Source organism: Sus scrofa, chromosome 3 (assembly GCF_054392235.1).
Source record: "Sus scrofa isolate SSC_HxYL_T2T_F1_AM1 chromosome 3, Sscrofa_HxYL_maternal_Yorkshire_Landrace_v2.0, whole genome shotgun sequence".
Lineage (NCBI taxonomy): Eukaryota > Metazoa > Chordata > Mammalia > Artiodactyla > Suidae > Sus > Sus scrofa.
Window position 1 is genome coordinate 114,496,432 of NC_139385.1, and position 21,622 is coordinate 114,518,053.

Genomic DNA, 21,622 nt, shown 5'->3' on the forward strand with positions numbered 1-21,622 from the left:
TGTTCTAGATCATCTGGTAATAAACAACCCTCCAAGTGACACTCAAAAAGAATCTCACAGCAGCTTCCTACCTTAGCTGGAGTCCAGTAAGGACAAGGACAGTGAACAGTATCAGGATTCCTCCCCCAGTGCCTAGATACTAATACCTGAAGAGAAGTAAGGGAGGGGCGGAAAATGGGGGAACCCTGAATGTGACTGAACCTTTAACCCAAAAGGACTAGTTCTAAACTAGAACTGATTGAGTTAACCTGAATTGGCACATTCAAATTTTCTCACATTGGCCAAAACAGCAACCGTGAGCTACTCTAAATTCAGTTATAAAGTAATGTACAGTTACATATTTAGCTGATCTGAGTGAGTGGATGCAAATTATTCAATCTTTTATATTAATGACAGTTATTTTTATAAACTATTTACCAAATATACCTAATTACACAAAATAATAATGTTCATTGCTAAGTCAGCACCAGCTTAACTGTTATATTTTTTCTTTCATTATAACATTAAACTCTATCCACACAGGCTCACTGTTTGTAGTTTTTTACTCAGCATGATTATCTATGTGTGATTTGAAAGGCAGAAAAATATTGCTTGGAGATCACTAAATAATTGCATAAGTTATTTCTAGAATTTCCTTATCCACTATTAGTTCCTTTTGAAAGAAAGTTTAAAAAATAACTTCACTAGACAGCAGTTATTGAATGCAGTCTAGTAAAGATAAAGTACATAGTCAAGAGTTTAAATGACCTAATGAGAAACTGGAAATAGTTTTAAAAACAGTAACAAAAAAGTATACATTTCGGGTCAATAAGCAAATACAAATGGTGTTCCAGCAACATTAGAAGACTTATTTCCTTATCTGCACTCTTGACAACTTCAGCCTTTTGTCCCTCTATCAAACTCACCCTGCAAATCTCCTAATTTGGATCATTTAAGCCCTCTGACTTCTCCACTTTCATATATGAAATGCCAAGAACAAGAACAAAATCATGCTACAATGAAAACTGGTACAAAGTCTTGAACCTCAAGTGGAGCAACAGACTGCAGGGTAATCCTTATTCATGTTTCCGGTGAATGTCCTCTTTCAACCCCCGGAATGGATCCTCCAGACTTTCTTTGTACATATGTTCATTCACTTACTAATATAAGTATTTGATAACCATCTATAATGTGCCAGGCATTGTGATTAGCACTGGGGATACCACAGTAAACACATCAGTGCAGGCTCTTAAGGAAGCCACAGCCCTAAGACTTGGAAATTGACAGAGGATGGGAGAGGAAAGTGGTGGTGGGAAGAGAGGAGCCAAGAATCTCACTCTTCTTCCTCAGTGCCTCAGCACACTTTCACCTCCACTCTAGAAGAGGACCTACTTCCCCGAGAAAACTGGGGTGATGAGGCAAGTACTCCTTCAGCTTCTGACTCTTCCACCCACAGAGGTATCTGCTCCATACTGCATAGAATCAGTACCATTGTCAACTGCAAGCAGGGAAAAAATGTTGCCAATTAAACTCTGCAGAGATATGATGCTATTAATTGGTCTAAGACACATCTTGACTTAGGAAATGTTAATTAAGATGTCATACAGTATGTCTGACCCCACACACTCCTCCTTAGTTAGCTTAGGCTTCAAGGACATGCAGAGGGAACTGGGTCTTCGGTAGAGCACTTCAGTAGCCAGGCTCCCTGGGAAGTAAAGTCTGAATTCAGCAGGCATTTCACACACACGTTGGCCTCAGCCCTCGTCTCTCTATCTCCCAGGACAATGCCTTTAGTGCACTCTGACACCTTGCACTTACTTTTCTAACTGGTGTTGAGGACGGACAGAGGCAGTGTAGCACAGCATATAGACCCTGCCCTTTACCAAGCAATTACCCAAACTTTCCCAGACTCCATCTCCTTATCTTTAGAATGAGGATAACAGTATTATCTTCCTCAGGGAGTTATTTGTATGGATTAAATGAAATAATGAGTATAAAACATTTAGGACAGGATCTAGGACAAATTATTTATGGAGTTGACTTGCATTTTTTTCCTGCAGTATCTGTGCAGTCACAGAACTGGGACCTCTTCCTCTCCCTTATAAGACACATAGACTACTGTGATATTTGAATGCATTGTATCAATTGGTCCTGGGCACTAGAGAGGGCATGTAGGATTCTAAGCTGTATCATTAGTTCCAAAAAACAGGGACACCCAGATTCACTTGTGGACTCATAGGTAGAAGGAGTGAATATGGTGCACTTCAAAGCACAAGAAGCAAGATCACTAGATGAGACTTCCAAAGACAAATGTCTCCAAATTAGAGGCAAAAGCCACGACACTGTAAGCTCCACAGCTGCAGGGATTTGTTTGTTGCTGCTGTACTACCTACAAGAGTGGAGCTCATAGTCAGTGGTCAGTAAACATTTATTTTAGAAATGAATGATTTTGTGTGATATTATATGCAAAATATGTATACACACACAAAAAACATTCATATATTTATATATATTACCTCTTATGGTAATAGGGGCACTGACCAGGAAGAGAGTGCAATATAGAAAAAGGCTTAACCTAAGTAACATTTTTTTTTTTTTCCAAGCTAGAACTCTTGTTTGGAGTGAGAGTTTTGGAGACTTAATACTGTCAGTTCCCACTTTACCAAATACTATCTTGAGGTTAATAAAATTTCCTTAGAGTCTGCAGGTGATACTGTTCTTTCTTCTACATGTTAGCTCAATACCTAAGCTACACTGCTACTAAAAGTGTCAGTCCATACTTTGTTTCATGGGTTATTTCCTACATCTCCTCTTTGTTTTTGTATCTGACTTGAAAAGAAAAGTTCTCTCCAGGAGTTCCCTACGTGGCTCAGTGGTTAACAAACCCAACTACGATCCATGAGGTCAAAGGTTTGATCCCTGGCCTTGCTCAGTGGGTTAAGGATTTGGCATTGTATGAGTGTAGGTCACAGACACGGCTTGCATCCTGCGTTGCTGTGGCTATGGTGTGGCTGGCAGCTGTAGCTCCAATTCAACCCTTAGCCTGGGAACTTCCATATGCTGCAGGTGTGGCCCTAAAAAGCAAATAAATAAATTAATTAATTAATTAAAAAAAAAAGAAAAGTCCTCTCCTATACTTTTACTCTCTCTATATTGGCTTCTTCTCTGCAGCCTTAAAATATGTCCAAGTGCCTGCCCCCGGCCCCCCAACTGGAAACAAAGTCAAAAACCAAAACAAAAAAATAAATTCTCTTTGAACCCAATATCCCCTTCTTGCATTATGTACTCTCCTTCCATTCAAAATCAAGCTCCTTGAAATAAAGGTCCACTCTGGTGTCCACATCTTTAACTCCTGTGCATTTGCCCAGGCATAGTTCAGGTTTCTGTACTAATCGCTGCCCAGCAACTGCTCCTGCAAAGCTCATCAATACATGTCTTCCTAAGACCCAAATCCAGGAAATACATTTGAGTCCTCATTTCATTTAACCCAAAATATTACAACTGAAAGGTACTTTCATACCCTGGGGGCCTAATTTACCTGCCACCTGATTTTGCACATAAAGTTTTATTGGAAGACAGCCATGACCACATTGTCTACGGCTGCTTTCAAGCTACAAGGGAGAGTTGAATAGTTGAGACAGAGACAATACAGTCTTCAGAGACTGAAATTCTTATAGAAAAAGTTTGCCAACATCTCTTCTAGTGTATTGGATACAAGTGATCATTTCTATATAATTGACAAAATAACTTTGTTTTTAAAGAATTTACTATAGATTAGACACAGTGAAAAGTGTATATATATATTTATTTATTTATTTATTTATTTATTTATTTTGTCTTTTTAGGGCCGCACTCGAGGCATATGGAAGTTCCAGGCTAAGGGTGGAACTGGAGCTGTAGCTGCTGGCCTACACCACAGCCACAGCAACATGGGATCTGAGCCTCATCTGTAATCTACACCACAGCTCACAGCAAGGCTGGATCCTTAGTTCACTGACCAAGGCCAGGGATCAAACCTGTCTCCTCATGGACACTAGTTGGGTTTGTTATGGCTAAGCCACAATGAAAACTCCCAAAGTATCTTCTTATATCATCTCATTTTAGACTTCAATTTCACTTTAGACTTCAATCGATTCAATCAAGACATGTATCACTGACCACAATTTAAGATGAATTAATTCAGGTTTGGAGAAGTGAAGTTACACAGCTAGTTAGAAGCTGAACCAGGGCTCACAGTTGGGTCAGAACGATTAAAAAAACCCGTGGCCTTCACCACTGATCTAGAAACTTTGCCCTCTCCTGGTTTCTTTGACATCTTTCTCCTCTGGTTCAATTCCCACATCCTTCTTTTGCAGGCTTATCCACTCTGCCTATTCCCACAGTACTGGCTCCAAAAGTCTCTTCCCTCCACTCTTTTCTTTCTTCCCATATTACACTTTCTGCCTGAGCAATGTCATCCATTCCTACAGCATTCACCATCACATACACACCGATCAGATGCCCAGCTCATGAACACCTTTCCCCAAAGAAATGCGTCTTCTATCAGCCACTCAGTTGCTTCCTTTCGCAGGCTGCAGGTGGATGACTGCTCACACTGGCAGTGGCTTCCATTTCTCAGCAAGTTCTGCCCAAAAGAGTTTAGCATCTGGCTCTAGGATGCAAGGGCACTTGGCACTTACTGTTTGTTCCTGGCCTCTGGGGCTCTGGTTAAAACTGACTGAGAATATCCCTCTTTAACATTTTGCTACATTTTTAAAAAATGTTTTACTTGTGAGACTTTGTTTTATGTCCTGCTATATCTTGAGAGCCTATATGGTGCCTACCACAGAAAGGACACTCATCAAATGAATAAAGGGGACTTCAACTGTCAGTGTTACCCTTCCCTTATTTAATTCATTTTTTAAAAGAAATTCATAGAAGAGAAGAGCTAAATGGCAAATAAACTATGAAAAGATGCCCAGTGTTATTAGTACTCAGGGAAAACTGAAATAATGATTAGGGTCCACATCATCTCCAACAGGTAGGTTAAAAATTAAAAAGTCTAACAATATAAGAATTAGTATGAAAAAATAAGAATTCTCATACACTGCTTATGGGTATGTAAATTGGTACACACCAAAGGAAAACTTAGTAAAAGGTAATAACAATGTATTTAGTCTACAACTCAGCAATTCCACTTCTAAGTATAAAACTTGGCATTAGGAGTTTCTGTCATGGCTCAGTGGTTAAGAACCCAACTTGTATCCATGAGGATGTGGGTTCAATCCCTGGCCTCGCTCAGTGGGTTAAGGATCTGGCATTGCCTTGAGCTGTGGTGTAAACTGCAGATGTGGCTTGGATCTGGTGTTGCAAGCAGGCAGCTGCAGCTCCAATTCAACCCCTAGCCTTGAACCTTCCATATGCTGCAGGTGTGGCCATTAAAAATAAATAAATAAATAAATAAATAAAATTTCAAATTATTCTGCATATGCTTAAAAATTATGAATAAAGGTGTTCAATAAAGCATTGCTTGTATGAGGAAAAAAAAAGGTGACCTAAACTTCCATCAATAGGGAAATAAATTAAGGCACATTCATTCAACAGAATGCAACAAAGCAACTGAAAAGAATGAAATAAAGTTACATATATAAATACGGAAATATCTCCCAAAAAAGTTGATTCTTATCAGACACAACTTAGAACAGATTTACAAGGAGATCCTGCTGAATAGCATTGAGAACTTTGTCTAGATACTCATGTTGCAACAGAAGAAAGGGTGGGGGAAAAATGTAATTGTAATGTATACATGTAAGGATAACCTGACCCCCTTGCTGTACAGTGGGAAAATAAAAAAAAATTATAAAAAAAAAAAAGTTGATTCAAAAGCAAGTTACGTAATGTTAGGTACCATACAATGCCACTTATGTAAAATTCAAGAACCAAAGACCATGTATTCACCGTTTATGTAAAACAAGCACTCGAAGGAGAAACATTTAAACTTTCAAAGAAAGAATGCACACCAACTTTAAGATAATAGTTACCTTTGAGAGAAAGACATACAGGAGGATTTCAATTGTATGTGTAATGCTTTATTTTAAAAAATAGATATGAAACAACAAAAAAATTTTTTGCAAACATTTACAACATGAATGAATACAAAATCACCACATACTGATTAATGTGTTAATACCTGAACTTGTTTATCTCTCAAGGCCTTGAAAAATGGAAGTTCAACACTAGAACTGACTTGGTGGAAGTAAAAAGTAGTAAAAATAAAAAATATAAATGAATAAAAACCAAAGTCTATGTTTTGGCTCATGAAAATAAAAGTTTAGGAAGTTTTAAGATAAAACCTCAAAAACCTACATCTGTTTGTAGTCTCACTCTCTTGACCAGCTTCTATTATTTTATAAAGTATTATCATCTAAGGTACTAGGTATAATGGCTTAGCTTGTGCTGGTGCTCTCTGGGGGCAGATTTGTGGGGCTTCTTTTTCTTTTCAAATAATCAGCATTATGTCTGCTGATACTTTCTGAAGGTATCATGTGAACTTAACACTAAAATGAAAATACCAAGTCAAGAAAAAAAACAAGAAGGTCCATAAGGTCACTATACAACCCTGCTTCACCAAACAGAATTGTCTAATTTTCAAATCCAAGTATTCTCTTAAAGCCCATGTGAAAGGGAAGAACAATGGATTTTATTATGGGGTATTACTTTAACCTAAACTGGAATAAGATTTAACTTTTGAAAGGGAGGTTTCTACAGCTTTATATAACATTGTGATTTAAATAACACTTTTTAAATCCATAGTTTGATAGAGTAATACAGGTAAAAGATTGACAGAAGAAAGAAAAACAGGCAGCTTAAAAAAGATGAACTAAAAAATTTCAGACATAAGGAAAGACTTAAATGTAAACTGAAAACCTGAGTGTGAACTAGTGACTTTAAAAATATTTAAAACTATTTTGGGGAGTTCCCGCTGTGGTTCAGCAGGTTATGAACCTGACTAGTATCCAAGAGGATGTGGGTTTGATCCCTGGCCCCGCTAAGTCGGTTAAGGATCTGGCCTTGCTGTGAGCTGTGGCACAGGCTAGCAGCTGCAGCTCCAATTCGACCCCTACCCTAGGAACTTCCATATGCCACAGGCACAGCCCTAAAAAAGCAAAAAAACAACAACAACAAAAAAACAAAATACAAAAAACAACTTTGCTTTACTAGTTCCCCAAAGGGACCCAAACAGCCTGTGGTATCTTCTTGCCTAAAAAGAGTGCTCTTCCTACACCTCTATATACAATTTTGGTGTCTAGTATTTTTTCTCACCAATGCTGCCAAGATGGTTGCTGATTCCAAGTCTTGGAGCAGTAGTAAAAACAAAATCTGTCAAAATTTAGTATTACAAAGAAGCAAAGATGTTTTCCAAAGTTGTTCACGCTAATTCTAAGAAGGAAAAGGAAGAATCTCAGCAGGCCCTCAAATGGCCATGTCATAAGATTTTTGAGCCTTAGTCATCATCATCTCCACAATGAATTAAGTGTATAAATCCACAATGATACTAAGAGTGGCATGCAGAAGATTCTAAAAATGTTTACAGAAAACACATTCTACTGATCTACCCACTTAAGGTTTTGTCAACAACCAAGAATATAAGTAGAATTTCTCTTTTTTGTGTAAAACTAATAGCATCAGCAAATTGTGACTGACATCTACTTTACTAGAAGAAGTCAAGATTTTTAGGTGCCTTTTGCAAAGGATAAATTTACATATGGAACCTGAAATTGTCATTTGTCATTTCAATTTTGCTATCAAGGATGTTATGTATCAAAAACACAACCCATCTTCAATGTGGTAATGGGATTACGACTGTATCGCACCAGGGCCAGTTGTTTCTGTCCCAGGGAAGTTGCAAAAGGACAGGAAATTGAAAATGTATACAAATACACTTTATAAAACCATGTTTTCAAAAAACATTTTGCTTTTTTTTAGAAGTTTTTTTTAAAGATGTTTAAAAAAAGGCCTTTTTAAAGAAAGATGTATTAGATCTTTCTGTCTTAGTCCTTAAAGAAAAAGGAACAAATTGTCTTTGTTTTGTTGTCTTATTTTTCTAAAGTAGAGCTAAATAGGAAACATTTCTCTCCCTTTATGTTATGTGCCATTCACTGAAATCTAGTCCATCATTAGGGTTCTATTATTATATCTACTCTAATACTCTTGGTAACAAAGGCACCCAGCATCAAGCAAGAGAAGGGGATGTCTTACTTGACATCAATCTTAAAGGTTTTTTTCTTTTTCTTTTTCTTTTCTTTTTTTTTATGTCCACACCCACAGCCTATGGAAGTTCCCGGGACAGGGAGTGAATCTGAGTGGCAGCAGTGACCTTCGCTGTAGCAATGATGGATCCTTTAACCCACTCTTCCAGGCTGGGATTGAAACTGCACCTCTGTAGCAACCTGAGCTGCTGCAGTTGGATTCTTAATTCACTTCACCACAGTAGGAACTCCTCAATCTTAGTTTTGATATGTCCACTTTTTATGAGAGGTATGTGACTACTATTTATAAATTTCACAAGTCCTACTTTAACCCACAAAAGCAATTTCTATCTATATGACTTGAAGTTAATTAAGTCCCATAACTATCTTCTTATTTTTCCTAAATGTATCCCATACTTATCCAAGGTTGCATGTCTTTCTAGAATATTAGAATTTCTTGAGCAAGGCTGTGCTCAGCTTAATCGGGGTCTTTTTAGATAAGGCTCACGGACCCTTTTGGCCTAATCTCATTTGCCAGGGCTGCCATTCCTCACCTCAGTCTAGTGGATCTTCTCTGGCTAGGCTTTAGTCCATTATGCCCTTTCTAAGATGTGATTGCCAAAACTACACACAGGACTCCTGACGAGGAAAATACCACAGATTTCCATAATGGTCTTCAGGAACCCTCAATGATGCTCAACGTTATGTAGAGACTTTTATCATTATTAGAGTACTAAGCTGCTATTCTCTACACTCATAATAGTAACAAGTGTCCTTTCTTTCTCTCTCTCTTTTTTGTCTTTTTTAGGGCCACACCCACAGCATATGGAGGTTCCTAGGCTAGGGGTCAAATCAGAGCTGTAGCTGCCAGCCTACACCACAGCCATAGAAATGTGGGATTGGATCCCAGCCACGTCTGTGACCTACACTGCAGCTCACAGCAACCATCAGATCCTTAACCTGCCAAGCGGGTAGGGATTGAACCCATGTCCTCATGGATACTAGTCGGGTTTGTTACTGCTGAGCCACAATGGGAAATCCCAGTGCCTTTTCTGAGTTACAGTTCTAAGTTATTTAGAACTCTTTTAGATTTCTTATAAACATTTCATTGCCTATTTTAAAGCTCAGTCTACAACTTCTTTGTTGTTGTTCAGGAACACAAATTTTTTTGTCTTTTTTTTTTTTTTTTTTTTTTTTGCCATTTCTTGGGCCGCTCTTGCAAAATATGGAGGTTCCCAGGCCAGGGGTCGAATTGGAGCTGTAGCCACCAGCCTACACCAGAGCCACAGCAACTCGGGATCCGAGCCGTGTCTGCAACCTGCACCACAGCTCACGGCAACGCCGGATTGTTAACCCACTGAGCAAGGGCAGGGACCAAACCCACAACTTCATGGTTTCTAGTCGGATTCGTTAACCACTTCGCCATGACGGGAACTCCCAGGAACACAAATTTTTAAGACAGTCTTATCATCTAGATCTTCTCGTCTCTCTCTGTAAGATTTTTCATATAGTTATTTCTCCAGTTCTATATTCCAGTCCTGGCACTGATCTCAAAGACGTGATAAACCATTTACACTTCTTTACCTATGAAATCACCATTTTTTAAAAATTTTTTTGTCTTTTTTTTAGGGCTGCACCCACAGCATATGGAAGTTCCCAGGCTAGGGGTCAAATCAGAGCTGAAGTTGCTGGCCTACACCACAGCCACAGCAACACAGGATTGGAGCCATGTCTTCAACCTACACCATAGCTCACGGCAACACTGGATCCTTAATCCACTGAGCGAGGCCAGGAATCAAACCCACATCCTCATGGATCCTAGTCAGGTTCGTTACTGCTGAGCCACAACGGGAACTCCTGAAATCACCCTTTAATCCTTACCCTGTGTTTCCTTTCTTCAAATCCCTTCTCCCAATTCTATATTTATTTAGCAGCTCACTCATTAATTCAGGAAATAGTTACTGGGGAATTCTCTGGTGATGCAGTGGGTTAAGGATCTGGCATTCTTACTCCTGTGGTTCAGGTTGCTACTGTGGCATGGGTTGGATCCCTGACCTAGGAACTGCAGGCACAACCAAAAAGAAAACAAAAATGTAAACATAAAAAAGAAATAGTTATTGGCATCTATTCTGTGTTAGGCACAAGATAGATGTTAGGAATATGACAATGAAAACATAGAGTTCCTGCCCTAAAGAATTTCTGGCTATGTTGCATTAACTACTGCATCTTTATTTACTTGCCTATTTTACTCCCTGGAAACACGAGCAAGCACAGTTCCTTTCTTCATTTGTTCTTCCCCTAAAATAATATTATTTATATTCTTTTTTTTTTTTTTTTTTTGTCTTTTGTCTTTTTGTCTTTTTTGTTGTTGTTGTTGTTGCTATTTCTTGGGCCGCTCCCTCGGCATATGGAGGTTCCCAGGCTAGAGGTCGAATTGGAGCTGTAGCCACTGGCCTACGCCAGAGCCACAGCAATGCGGGATCCGAGCCGCGTCTGCAACCTACACCACAGCTCACGGCAACGCCGGATCGTTAACCCACTGAGCAAGGGCAGGGACCGAACCCGCAACCTCATGGTTCCTAGTCGGATTCGTTAACCACTGCGCCACGACGGGAACTCCCTATTTATATTCTTGATTTTAGAATTCAATGAATTATCCCATGCAAGAATGAAACTGAATCACTTGTACATTCTCAAATCTTTTTAGATCTGTACTCCCTAATTCAGTAGATACTAGGCCCATGTGGCTATTTAATTTTAAATTAATTACAATAAAATGATATTAAAAATTCAGTTCCTCAATCATTAAATATATTAAAATAGCTGTTAAAATACTTTAAAGTATATATAGGGACATGTAATGAGAAGAGAAACTGAAAATACAAAAAGAACCCACAGAAATTCTAGAGGTAAAAATATCCACTGCGTAGAAAGAAAAAATTCACTGGATGTGATTAATGGTAGACTGGACACTGCAAACGAGAAGATCATTGAACCTGAAGATAGAGCAAATTGAAGCCATCCAAACAGAGAGAAAAAAAGACTGATACAATGAACAGAGCTTCAGTAATCTGTGGAAAATATGAAGTATTCTAATATACATATAACTGTATTCCCAGAAGGACAAGGGACTATTAAAATATTTGAAGACTAAGAGAATAAAAAGACAAGCCATGGACTGGGGAAAAAAAAAAAACTTGCAAAAGGCACATCTGATAAAAGATTGCTGTCCAAATATACAGAAAAAAAAAACAAACCTTTAAAAACTCGGTAACAAGAAGACAAACAACCTGATAGTAAAGTGGGCCTAAGCCTTTAACAGATATCTCACCAATGAAGATTTGCAAATGGCAAATAAGCATAGGAAAAGATGCTTAACATCATGTCATTAGGAAATTACAAATTAAAATAACAATGTAATAGCACTACACACCTACAGAATGACTAATATCTAGAAAAATGATCATACCAAATGCTAGTGAAGATGTGGAGTAATATTAACTCTTATACATTGCTGGAGGGGATGCAAAATGCTACAGTCGCTTTGTAAAAAAGTTTCGTTATTTCTTCATAGGAAAATCTACTCAACAGTTTGTAATAACCTACATGGGAAAAATGAATGGATACATTTATATGTATGACTGATTTATTTTGCTGTACACCTGAAACAAATACAACACTGTAAGTCACCTATATTCCAATTAAATTAAAATTTTAAAAATTAAAAAAAAAAATTCAGTTCCTCAGTTGCACAAGCTGCATTTCAAGTGCTTAACAGCCACATGTGGCCAGTGGCTATCATACTGGGCAGCACAGATTTAGACCATTCCATTATCACAGAGTTCGATTAGATAGCACTTGCTGGACAGATCTCATGTAAAGGGTAACACAGTGGTCACATATAAAAATAGGTTACAAATTTTGACAGATAATCACTGCCTTCCTCAATACTCACGTGACGCCACCTAGCACATTAGTTGCTTTTATTTTTGTTGTCATTGAGGTCTAAACTAAAATACTGACCTCTACTGAATACGGTTTTATGTGTAACATAAGCCAAAATAATCACTCTTCATGCGTTCTTAGTAACAGAATATATGATTGGAAATGTATAATGAACGTACCTAAGCAATAACAATAATGCAATTAATAATCAATTCAACATGGGAAACATCTTGAAGAAACTTACCCTCCTTCACTTTCTGCTTCCTCTGAACTATTACTTGTTGCTGAACTTTGAACTGTGGTAAGTCTTCTTTTTCTAGCTCTGTGCTGAGGACTTATCTTATGAACAGTTATCTTCCCTCCAAGTTCACCTTGTATATATTCCTCCAGCTTTGGAATGGCTTCTTTAAGAACTCTAATTTCCTCTTTGAGTTCTTCCATATTTGTCAGTAATTCATTTAACTTCTCCAGTATCTGAAGTTGCCTTCCTTGAAAGGTTGCTGTTGTTTCTTGATCATTATGCATTTCATCTTGCAAAGTCATCAAATCAAAGGCATTACTCAGAGAAAGAAATCCAGGTAAATCCATCGCTGTCCTTGGTTTACGAACCTTGTGGTACCACAAAAGAAGCAAGCTGATTCCTGTAGTTCCCACCACGATGCCAAGTATCACTTCTTTGTTTGTGGAATGAAGCATTTCTTGGTTTTTGCTTCTAAAATTAAAAGCATAAATGTAAATGAACAGTTTCTGTCTTTGCCCAAGAAAAAAATATCAGAGCTTTCTCCATCAATAAAAGCCAAGTCTGGAATTCCCATCGTGGTACACTGGTTAACGAATCTGACTAGGAACCATGAGGTTGCGGGTTCGATTCCTGGTCTTGCTCAGTGGGTTAAGGATCCGGCGTTGCCATGAGCTGTGGTGTAGGTCGCAGACGTGGCTTGGATCCCGCGTTGCTGTGGCTCTGGTGTAGGCCAGTGGCTACAGCTCCGATTTGACCCCTGGCCTGGGAACCTCCATATGCCCAAGAAATGGCAAAAAAAAAAAAAAAAAAAAAAAAGACAAAAAAAAAAAAAAGTAAAGTCTACATCATCACACAAACAAAAAACATTTAGTTACACTTGATAAATCACAAACTAAACTATGAGTAACTGCCTCTCTAACGCATGTGGCTGAGTAGAAATACTACCTTTAAGGATTCAGAATTTGTATTCTATATGGCTATCTGAAATTTAATTTTTACCATATGTTTTTAAAGGGTATAACAGAGGGTAAAGCATCATAATAAATTTCTAAAAAAAACTAAGAATTGAAATTATGCTTAACTGTATCTGAAACTTATATTTGGATAAAATCAACTAGTGTGCTAATGTCTGGGTTTTATCTAATCTTTAAGGAAGGCCCAAGAAAAAAACTCTTCCTTAGTTTCTAGTTCATATTTTGTACTCAAATCTAGAGTGATAAACAACATTTTAAAATAGGCTTTGAGATATAAAAGATATAGAGACTTCTGGCAAGTTTGTAACCACCTCATCTGTTTTATTCAACATAAGATGCTAATATAAGTGCAGGTTTCACATCTGCTTTTCTTCTGACCCAGAATTCTTATGCTCCTTACCCTTCTATTTGTTTGGGGTCTTAATGTTTTTATTGTCTTTCAACTGCTCACTCATTTTCAAAGTAACAAAAAAGTCATTTCTTTGACTCCTTTCTCCTTCTGAACTGTCACCATTTTGCATCAATGACCCAAGCTTTGGCCCACCTAATTCCATATAAATTAAGCTATACTTTGACAAAATACCCCATAATCTTTCTTTAATATATCCCCTCTTCACTAGTTTTATTGCTTATCACTGTTCTCAAAGTCAGAAGACCACTAAAGAAAACAATAATATAAATCCTACTTTCTTTCTGAGACTGTAAAATGGAAATAAGTATATTAATACAATGATTAACCTTTATAATTGAGTAAAATATAATAAGGCTTTTTTTTTTTAAACAGACTTTGATGTTTCCAAAATTGTTTTCCTATCAATTTCCCCTATTTTATAGACAGGTAAACACCTGTATTAATTTTGTTTGCAACTTGGAAAAATTATATAAATAATGGTAAACTGTTCTTTATAAGAATTAAATTTGCAACGTTTTAGTTTGTTTTTCCTGATACTTTCTCAAGGAGTAGGTTATTATAGCACTGCCACTTTTAATCTCTAATAAAAAGGAGACAAATGAGGTAAGTCCTATGATCCTTCCAGGTTTCCAGTTGGAGGCAATTTCTGGACTATGGCACAGGGAAGAGAAAACCAAACAAAGCCTGGCAGTCTCACTGAATTGAAAAGAGATTAAGGGTTCAGAGAAACTGAAGCACCTAGAATTTGTGTGGTTTAGCACTGAAGATGATAGAGTTATGCACAAAGAGAACTCTAGAAATATGCATAGGGGTCTCCTTGAATCTTTAACTGAATGCCAGTCTGCACATGCATAGAGGGAAACCCCACTGAGCCAGGCAAAAATAGTTTCAAGGGAAAGAACAATTACCAGGGAGTTGTAAGCTGAACTATTCCTAATAACTACACAGAACTGGTAAGCATTCAAGTGTCCACCATCCAGAGTGTAGAGTGTGTATGAGTTACTTGAGGCTTTCAGTAGAGACGTCAGAAGAGTAATGGTGTGGTAATGTAGCTAAATTAACACTAGAGTAAAGGTGATTTAGACTTGTTCTAAAATAGATTAAAAATGAGCCCTCAAAGGATCAAACTGATTCACAAATAATTTAACTGCCTTCAGTAGAAAGCCCAACACTCTTTAAAGGGATAGAAAAAAATCCAGAACTCAATTACACAAAATCACAATGTTGATCATCCAATCAAAAACTACTAGACATGTAAAACAGCAAGAAAATGACAAAGGTTTTAAAGCAACTATTATGCATACTATGGTCAATATAGTATATTAAAAATATGTTAAAGGAAAACATAAACATGATGAGGAGACAAACAGAAGGCATTAGGTAGAACTAAATAGAACTTCTAAAGATAAAGAATATCTGAAATAAAAGTTTACTAAATGAGATTAACAGCAAAGAAATACTACAGCAAACCTAAAGACATAGCAAAAGAAAGCATTTGCTGTAGACTAAGTATTTGTGCCCCCCTCCCCCCAATTCATACACTGATATCCTAGTCTCTAAGGTGACAGTGCTGGGAATTGGGGCCTTTAGGAGGTGAAGACCTCTTGGATGGGATTAGAGCTCTTACAAAGACCCCAGAGAGATCCCTCTTCCCTTCCACCACATAAAGTTACAGCAAGAAGGTGCTATGTATGAACCAGAAATCAAGCCCTCACAAGACAATGAAACTGACAGTGCCTTGATCTTGAATTTCTTAGCCTCCAGAATGATGAGAAATAAATTTCTGTCATTTATAAGCTACTCCATCTATGGTATTTTGTTATAGCAGTCCAAATAGACTAAGGCATCATCCAAAATGAGGCACACAGATTTTTTTTTTAAAAAGATTAAAAAACAAACAAAAAGCCAAGTAGAGCCTACAGGGTAATAACAAGTAGTCTCAAAACATGATTAAAAGGAAAAGAGGAAGGGTAACAAAAAAATATCTGAAGGAAAATGGCCTCAAATTTTCCAGGTTATACAAAATCTATAAACCCAGAGAATTAAGAAGGTCAACATAATTCAAACAGAGTAAGTTAAGAAAACCAAACCAAGGCAAAATATTACTAAAATGCTAAAAACCAGTAACAAATAAATCTTAAAAGTAGTCAGTGAGGAGTTCCCGTCGTGGCTCAGTGGTTAATGAATCTTACTAGGAACCATGAGGTTGAGGGTTTGATCCCTGGCCTTGCTCAGTGGGTTAAGGATCCGGTGTTGCCATGAGCTGTGGTGTAGGTTGCAGACGTGGCTCGGATCCCATGTTGCTGTGCCTCTGGTGTAGGCCGGTGGCTACAGCTCCAATTGGACCCCTAGCCTGGGAACCTCCATATGCCACAGGAGTGGCCCTAGAAAAGGCAAAAAGACAAAAAAAAAAAAAAAAAAAAAAAAAAAAAAAAAAAAAAAAAAAAAAGTCAGTGAGAGGGAAAAAAAGATATGTACAGAGAAAAAAAGATTATAGCAGATACTGTCTCAGAGATGTCACCTCAGAAACTATTCAAGCAAGTAAACAATGGAGTAATATCATTAAAGTGTGGAAAGAAACTGTTAACTTGCATTTCTTATACTCAGTAAAATATTTTTCAAAAATGAGGGTAAAATACCTGTTTTAAACGGGAAAATTGGGAGAATCCATTATCAGCAGCCATTCACTAGAAGAAATGCTAACACAGCTTCTTCAGGCAGAAGGAAAATAACAGATAGAAACCTGGATCTATACAAAGGATAAAGATTACCAGTAGTGGCAAATATGTGACTAAATATAAAAGTGATTTTTCTCATTTTATGATTTATTCATAAAATATTTGATTATTGCAAAAATGACAATAACATACCATGGGGTTTCGATCATAAGTGGAAGCAAGAAAGCAGGACAAGAGCCCAAAGGATAGAAAGGGACAAAGAGAAGATACTGTTCTAAGAGTCCTAGGTTATAAAGCAGTGTTATAAGTTTAAAGACCCTTAGTCGGAAACCCAAGGGCAACCACTCAAAAAACAAAAACAGTAACAACAAAAATACTCCAAACGGTATAAATAACCAGCCAATAGGGGAAATAAAAATGGAATATTGAAGATATTTAATTAGTCCAAAAGTCAGAAAAGAGTGGGAAAAAAAACAAATTGGCAAACAGAAAAGAAGAAGAAATGTCATTACTATACAGCAAAATGGTGCAAAAAGATGGATAAATAACATTATTTTTGTTTGCCAATGGATTTATTTTTTTAAAGATTAAATAAATAAAAATAAGGATTGGAGAATTGCTGCAATAAACATGAGAAGGCAAAGGGGATGGATGGTCTCCAGTGGGCAAGTACAGAGGTTGACCTTTGATGGAACCACAATCTATTCATTCATAGCAATGAAAGAAAAGGCAGATTATGTGAGCAGCTTCAGGAAGGTGGGCAGATGTTATGGTGGGACCTTATGAAAGTTCTCTTTGATTGCTTCATTATTCTAAGTGAAATGGGAACAAAATAAATATCTGAGAGGGAGAATGGGGGAATGAGTATTGTAAAAACGCAAATTCTAAATTCAGCTATATATGTTTAAATATGCCTTCCTATATTTTCACATACTCAAAGTATTATTGTTTCCTGTACTCTAAATGATCAAATAAGCATATTTCAAATGATACCCTATGGAAGAGAAAGAATAAGAAGAGTCTATTTCCAGGATGTCTGCCTAAATGAATATCTCTAGATTTCTCAGTAATATGATAGACTATATGCATTGAACACAGGGAGTATCTTATCTGGATGCTCTGTTTCATTATAGGTCTAAGTATAAAAGAAGTAGAACTAATGATTTTAAAATAATAATCTTCCAGGAGTTCCTGTTGTGGCTCAATAGGTTAAGAATCCGACTAGCATCCACAAGGATGTGGGTTCGATTCCAGGCCTTGCTCACTGGGTTAAGATCTGGAGTTGCCTCAAGCTGAGATGCAGTTTGCAGATGCAGCTTCAATCCTGCGTTGCTGTGGCTGTGGTGTAGGCCAGCAGCTGCAGCTCTGATTTAACCCTTAGCCTAGAAACTTCTATATGTCACACATGCAGCCCTAACAGAAATAATAATAATAATAATAATCTTATAGAAATTACCTTAGGCGTTGGTGAACATTATATCCAAGAGACATGAGTATTTTTACCTAATTAGTATAAATGTGAACTCTAACCATCTGTCCACTCCCATCCTATCCAGGAGGCATGTCAACAGTAGATTCGGATCAATTTGTAACTTTGGCTTAAGTTGGAGGGAATTATTATTAGCTGTTCAATTTTATTTCCATAAAAAATTATATTGGAAAACTGAATTATCTTGAAAGAGTATTATCAAAAGGCCACAGGTGTAAGAAAAGTCACTAACCGCTCATGATTTAACATTTGCATCATATCTAATAATCATGCATCAAGCTTGACCATCTTGGCTCTTTTTTTTTTTTTTTTTAAGGGCCACACCTGCAGCATATGGTAGTTCCCAGGCTAGGAGTCAAATCACAGCTGCAGCTTCCAGCCTACACCACAGCCACAGCAACTTGGGATCCAAACCCTGTCTGCGACCAACACCACAACTCACGGCAATGCTTAACCCACTGAGTGAGGCCAGGGATTGAACCTGAATCCTCATGGATACTAGCTGGGGCTTAACCTGCTGAGCCACAATGGGAACTCCTTGGCTCTTTTTTGTCAATATAAAAATTAATGCAGGATGTTCATATGCTGAACTTGACAAGGTCAATTAAAAGAAATGTTCCTATTCTGATTGGTTTCTTGGCTCATTCCTGCTGGGCCCTCTTTACATTAAACTTTACGTTAGAGAACACACCCTAGTTTGATTTTTTTTTCATGTATTAAATAAATAAATGGAAGTTAAAATCTACCTAGGAAGATCTTATTCCTGACACGGTACAGGTTTAAACAGGTGAGAAAGACTATCAACTTTTGTTTGACCTATTCTTTAGGAATTAAACCAATCCCAAATTATCTCTTTGAGGCAGGTCCTATTATTATCTCTATTTTGCAGATAAGTAAACTAAGGCACATAGTTGTCAACTGTGTCACCTAGGGGTCACCAACTAGTAATGAGAACTGTTACCCTTGATAATTCTTGGATGTACTGCTGATTTAGAGAGCAACAACAAGGACATGAAGGAGAATGCTGACTGGGCAGAGGTGTTCAGAACTGAAACACGATTTCAGAACTAAAAAAATCAACTGAGGAAAAAATTAGAATCAATGGAACAGTTATTGGTTTTAAATATCCACAATTAGAGAATAATAGCTCAAGCTATGTTTGAGTTTTACACGTATATAAAATGGATGTGCTTATGAGCCAGTAATTTTTTTTTTGTCTTTTTGCCATTTCTTGGGCTGCTCCCGAGGCATATGGAGGTTCCCAGGATAGGGGTTCAATCAGAGCTGAAGCTGCCGGCCTACACCAGAGCCAAAGCAACACGGACTCCGAGCCTCATCTGCAACCTACACCACAGCTCATGGCAGCGCCGGATCCTTAACCCACTGAGCAAGGCCAGGGATCGAACCCTCAACCTCATGGTTCCTAGTCGGATTCATTAACCACTGAGCCATGATGGGAACTCTGTAAGTCACTAATTTGAAAAAAGTCATTCATATAAAAATAGTAATACAGAAGAGTAATAAATGAGAACGCTTGCTTGCCTACAGTATTATTTCAAAGGTTATACTATATATTACATTATTTACGTAACTTTAATAGAATTACCATATTAGCAGGATACACTTGCACTTTACTGTGTTTATAAAAACACAGTAATTTAAAAATATAGTGACTAGATAATCAGGTAAAGTGTCCCTGTTTCAATTTGCAAGGTGCTAATAATGACAATGTAAAAGAACAGATTTTATTACAAATTACTGGCATCTAAATTTAATGTGTAATAGATAATTAAAGGTTATTTGCAGAGATGAGAATCAAAAATTCTGCTGAAATAGCAAATCATCAAAAAGTTGACTCTACAGAAATCTCTACAATTCCTTTGTAGAAACTGTCAAAAATTAACTTCAGAAAACATTTAATGTTCATGTTCTAGTTTTAATTAACGTTAATCTTGAGATATGGAAATTATGCTTTACCAAGTTATTTACAATGCTTTCAGCAATATCTAGCATCTATATTCACTTAATTCATCAGCAGATTCGTAGCGGGAAATACATAAAATATAGAACTCTGATAAACTCGGGAGATGAAAAATTTCGCAAGACAGGTAAAGGCACAGTACAGGTTACAAACAACCCTAAGTTTTTAGTTTCCCAAGGGAATTGCTCTGAGCCCTTGAACTGGGCATTAGATTCTCACAGCGACCTGGATAACTTGATACTTTCGAAGTGAATTCTAATACTCACATTTCACTCGGTTTTCATTATTTTTCCTATCTTAAAACCTTTTTTTTCATCTAGGGCTCCCTCATGTTTGGCTTATTTGCAAATGTTTGCCGCACTGAAAACCTGGCCTTCATTTTGTGTAAAATAGGTAGAGAATCCCAGATTGAGCAAAACAAAACAAAACCGTTTGCAGAAGGCTGAAGGGTTAAGAAAGACCCAGGTGAGAGGCTACTAAGTGTCTCCCGAAGAAACTCATCGTGGTTTTCAGGGACCTGCCAGGCCGAGGCAGCACTCTGCCGGGTCCCCACGCAACCCACGACGGGCGCCCGCGCGGAAGTACTGACGACCTCAGCGGTTGAAGCTTGCGAGGCGCTGGCTGGGCAGGCGCTGGCTGGGCAAGCGCTGCGCCGAGGTAGCTGCCAAGACAACCATCTGCAGCGCCCAGAAGCAGGAGGATGCCTCGCAAGGGATGCGGCGGCGAGAAGGACGCACACACGACCCGGAAGTGCGGTGGCCGCCGCCGGAAATGCCCCCTCAGCTCTCGACCCCCCGGCCGCGTACGCCCGAACCCGCCGACCCGCCCGCTGCCTACCTGTGGGCGCACTTGTGCTCCCTGCGAGGGCCTTTCTGCAGTCGGAGACCTGCAACTTGAGGAGGAGCTGTCGAGAGGGGAGCGGCGGGCCGACAGTAGCCCCGGAGCCTGTGGGCCCCAAGGTCCGGCGGTGTCCTGACCCAGATAGCGGAGGCGCCGGGGGAGGAGTTCTCGCCCGCTCGCACTGTGGCTCCCGCCTCTTTCCCTCGGGGCGATCAGCTCTCGGGCGGGTGGCCTGCGCACCTTTTACGGACGGAGACCAGTGCGCTCCACCTGGCCCCTGGGCTCGCACCGGACTTTGCCGCTGGGTGCCGCCTCTCTCACAGCTCGTCTCCCAGCCCCGAGCACTGCGCCCTGGCTTAGGGCCACCGCGCCCGGCCCGGCCCGGCGGGAGGCTCGGGGCGCGCTTTTTGCCTCCAGCGCGCTTTCTCCCATCACCGGCTCCCCAAACCCACCCTCACTCGGGTTCTTTCCCTCCCCAAACACATCCTCTGCCCTAGTATCACCCTTCTTTAGTTCCCCTTTCTAAGCACAACCTTGAACTCTCCGCATGACAATCAAACGCGGAGATCTTGCACGAATTAATCAGGTTTTCCTGATTTCACTTTATCTTTCAATGATTTAAATCACCAGCCTCCCGGTCCCTGCCCCCTCCCCCCTTCTGAGTTGCCTTTAGGCAAAAACCACTATCTTCTCAGAGGCTTTTAAAGTTTGAGATTTTACCCAGCTTCACTTTCTGTGGTTTGTATAATGAAAATAAAAATCTGCCAAATAAACTCTTCAAAACTGCACACTCATTCCTTTCTGTATTGTCCTCACCTTGAGCTTTAAATTCAGGCTTGTAGAAAACTTAAGTCT

General features: G+C 38.7%; 1 protein-coding gene across 43 annotated transcripts in view; it reads right to left on the reverse strand.

The window, feature by feature from the left end:
• Positions 1–21,115, reverse strand: part of RMDN2 (regulator of microtubule dynamics 2) — a 95,916-nt gene extending 74,801 nt beyond the window's left edge. For 23 of the 43 annotated variants that reach the window (XR_014842212.1, XR_014842207.1, XR_002342769.2 and 20 more), the window contains exons 1-2: positions 20,765–21,115; positions 12,397–12,864 (exon numbers count right to left, since the gene is read on the reverse strand). Coding sequence is in view for 19 of the 43 variants with exons in the window: in XM_013996204.3 (XP_013851658.2) it covers positions 12,397–12,848 (452 nt within the window). In the remaining 24 variants the exon portion in view is untranslated. Of the gene's footprint in view, positions 1–11,676; positions 11,810–12,396; positions 12,994–16,418; positions 16,529–19,620; positions 20,673–20,764 lie in introns of those variants that run through there. The other 20 variants (XR_014842209.1, XR_014842213.1, XM_013996205.3 and 17 more) reach the window with 8 other exon arrangements.
• Positions 21,116–21,622: the final 507 nt, after the last annotated feature.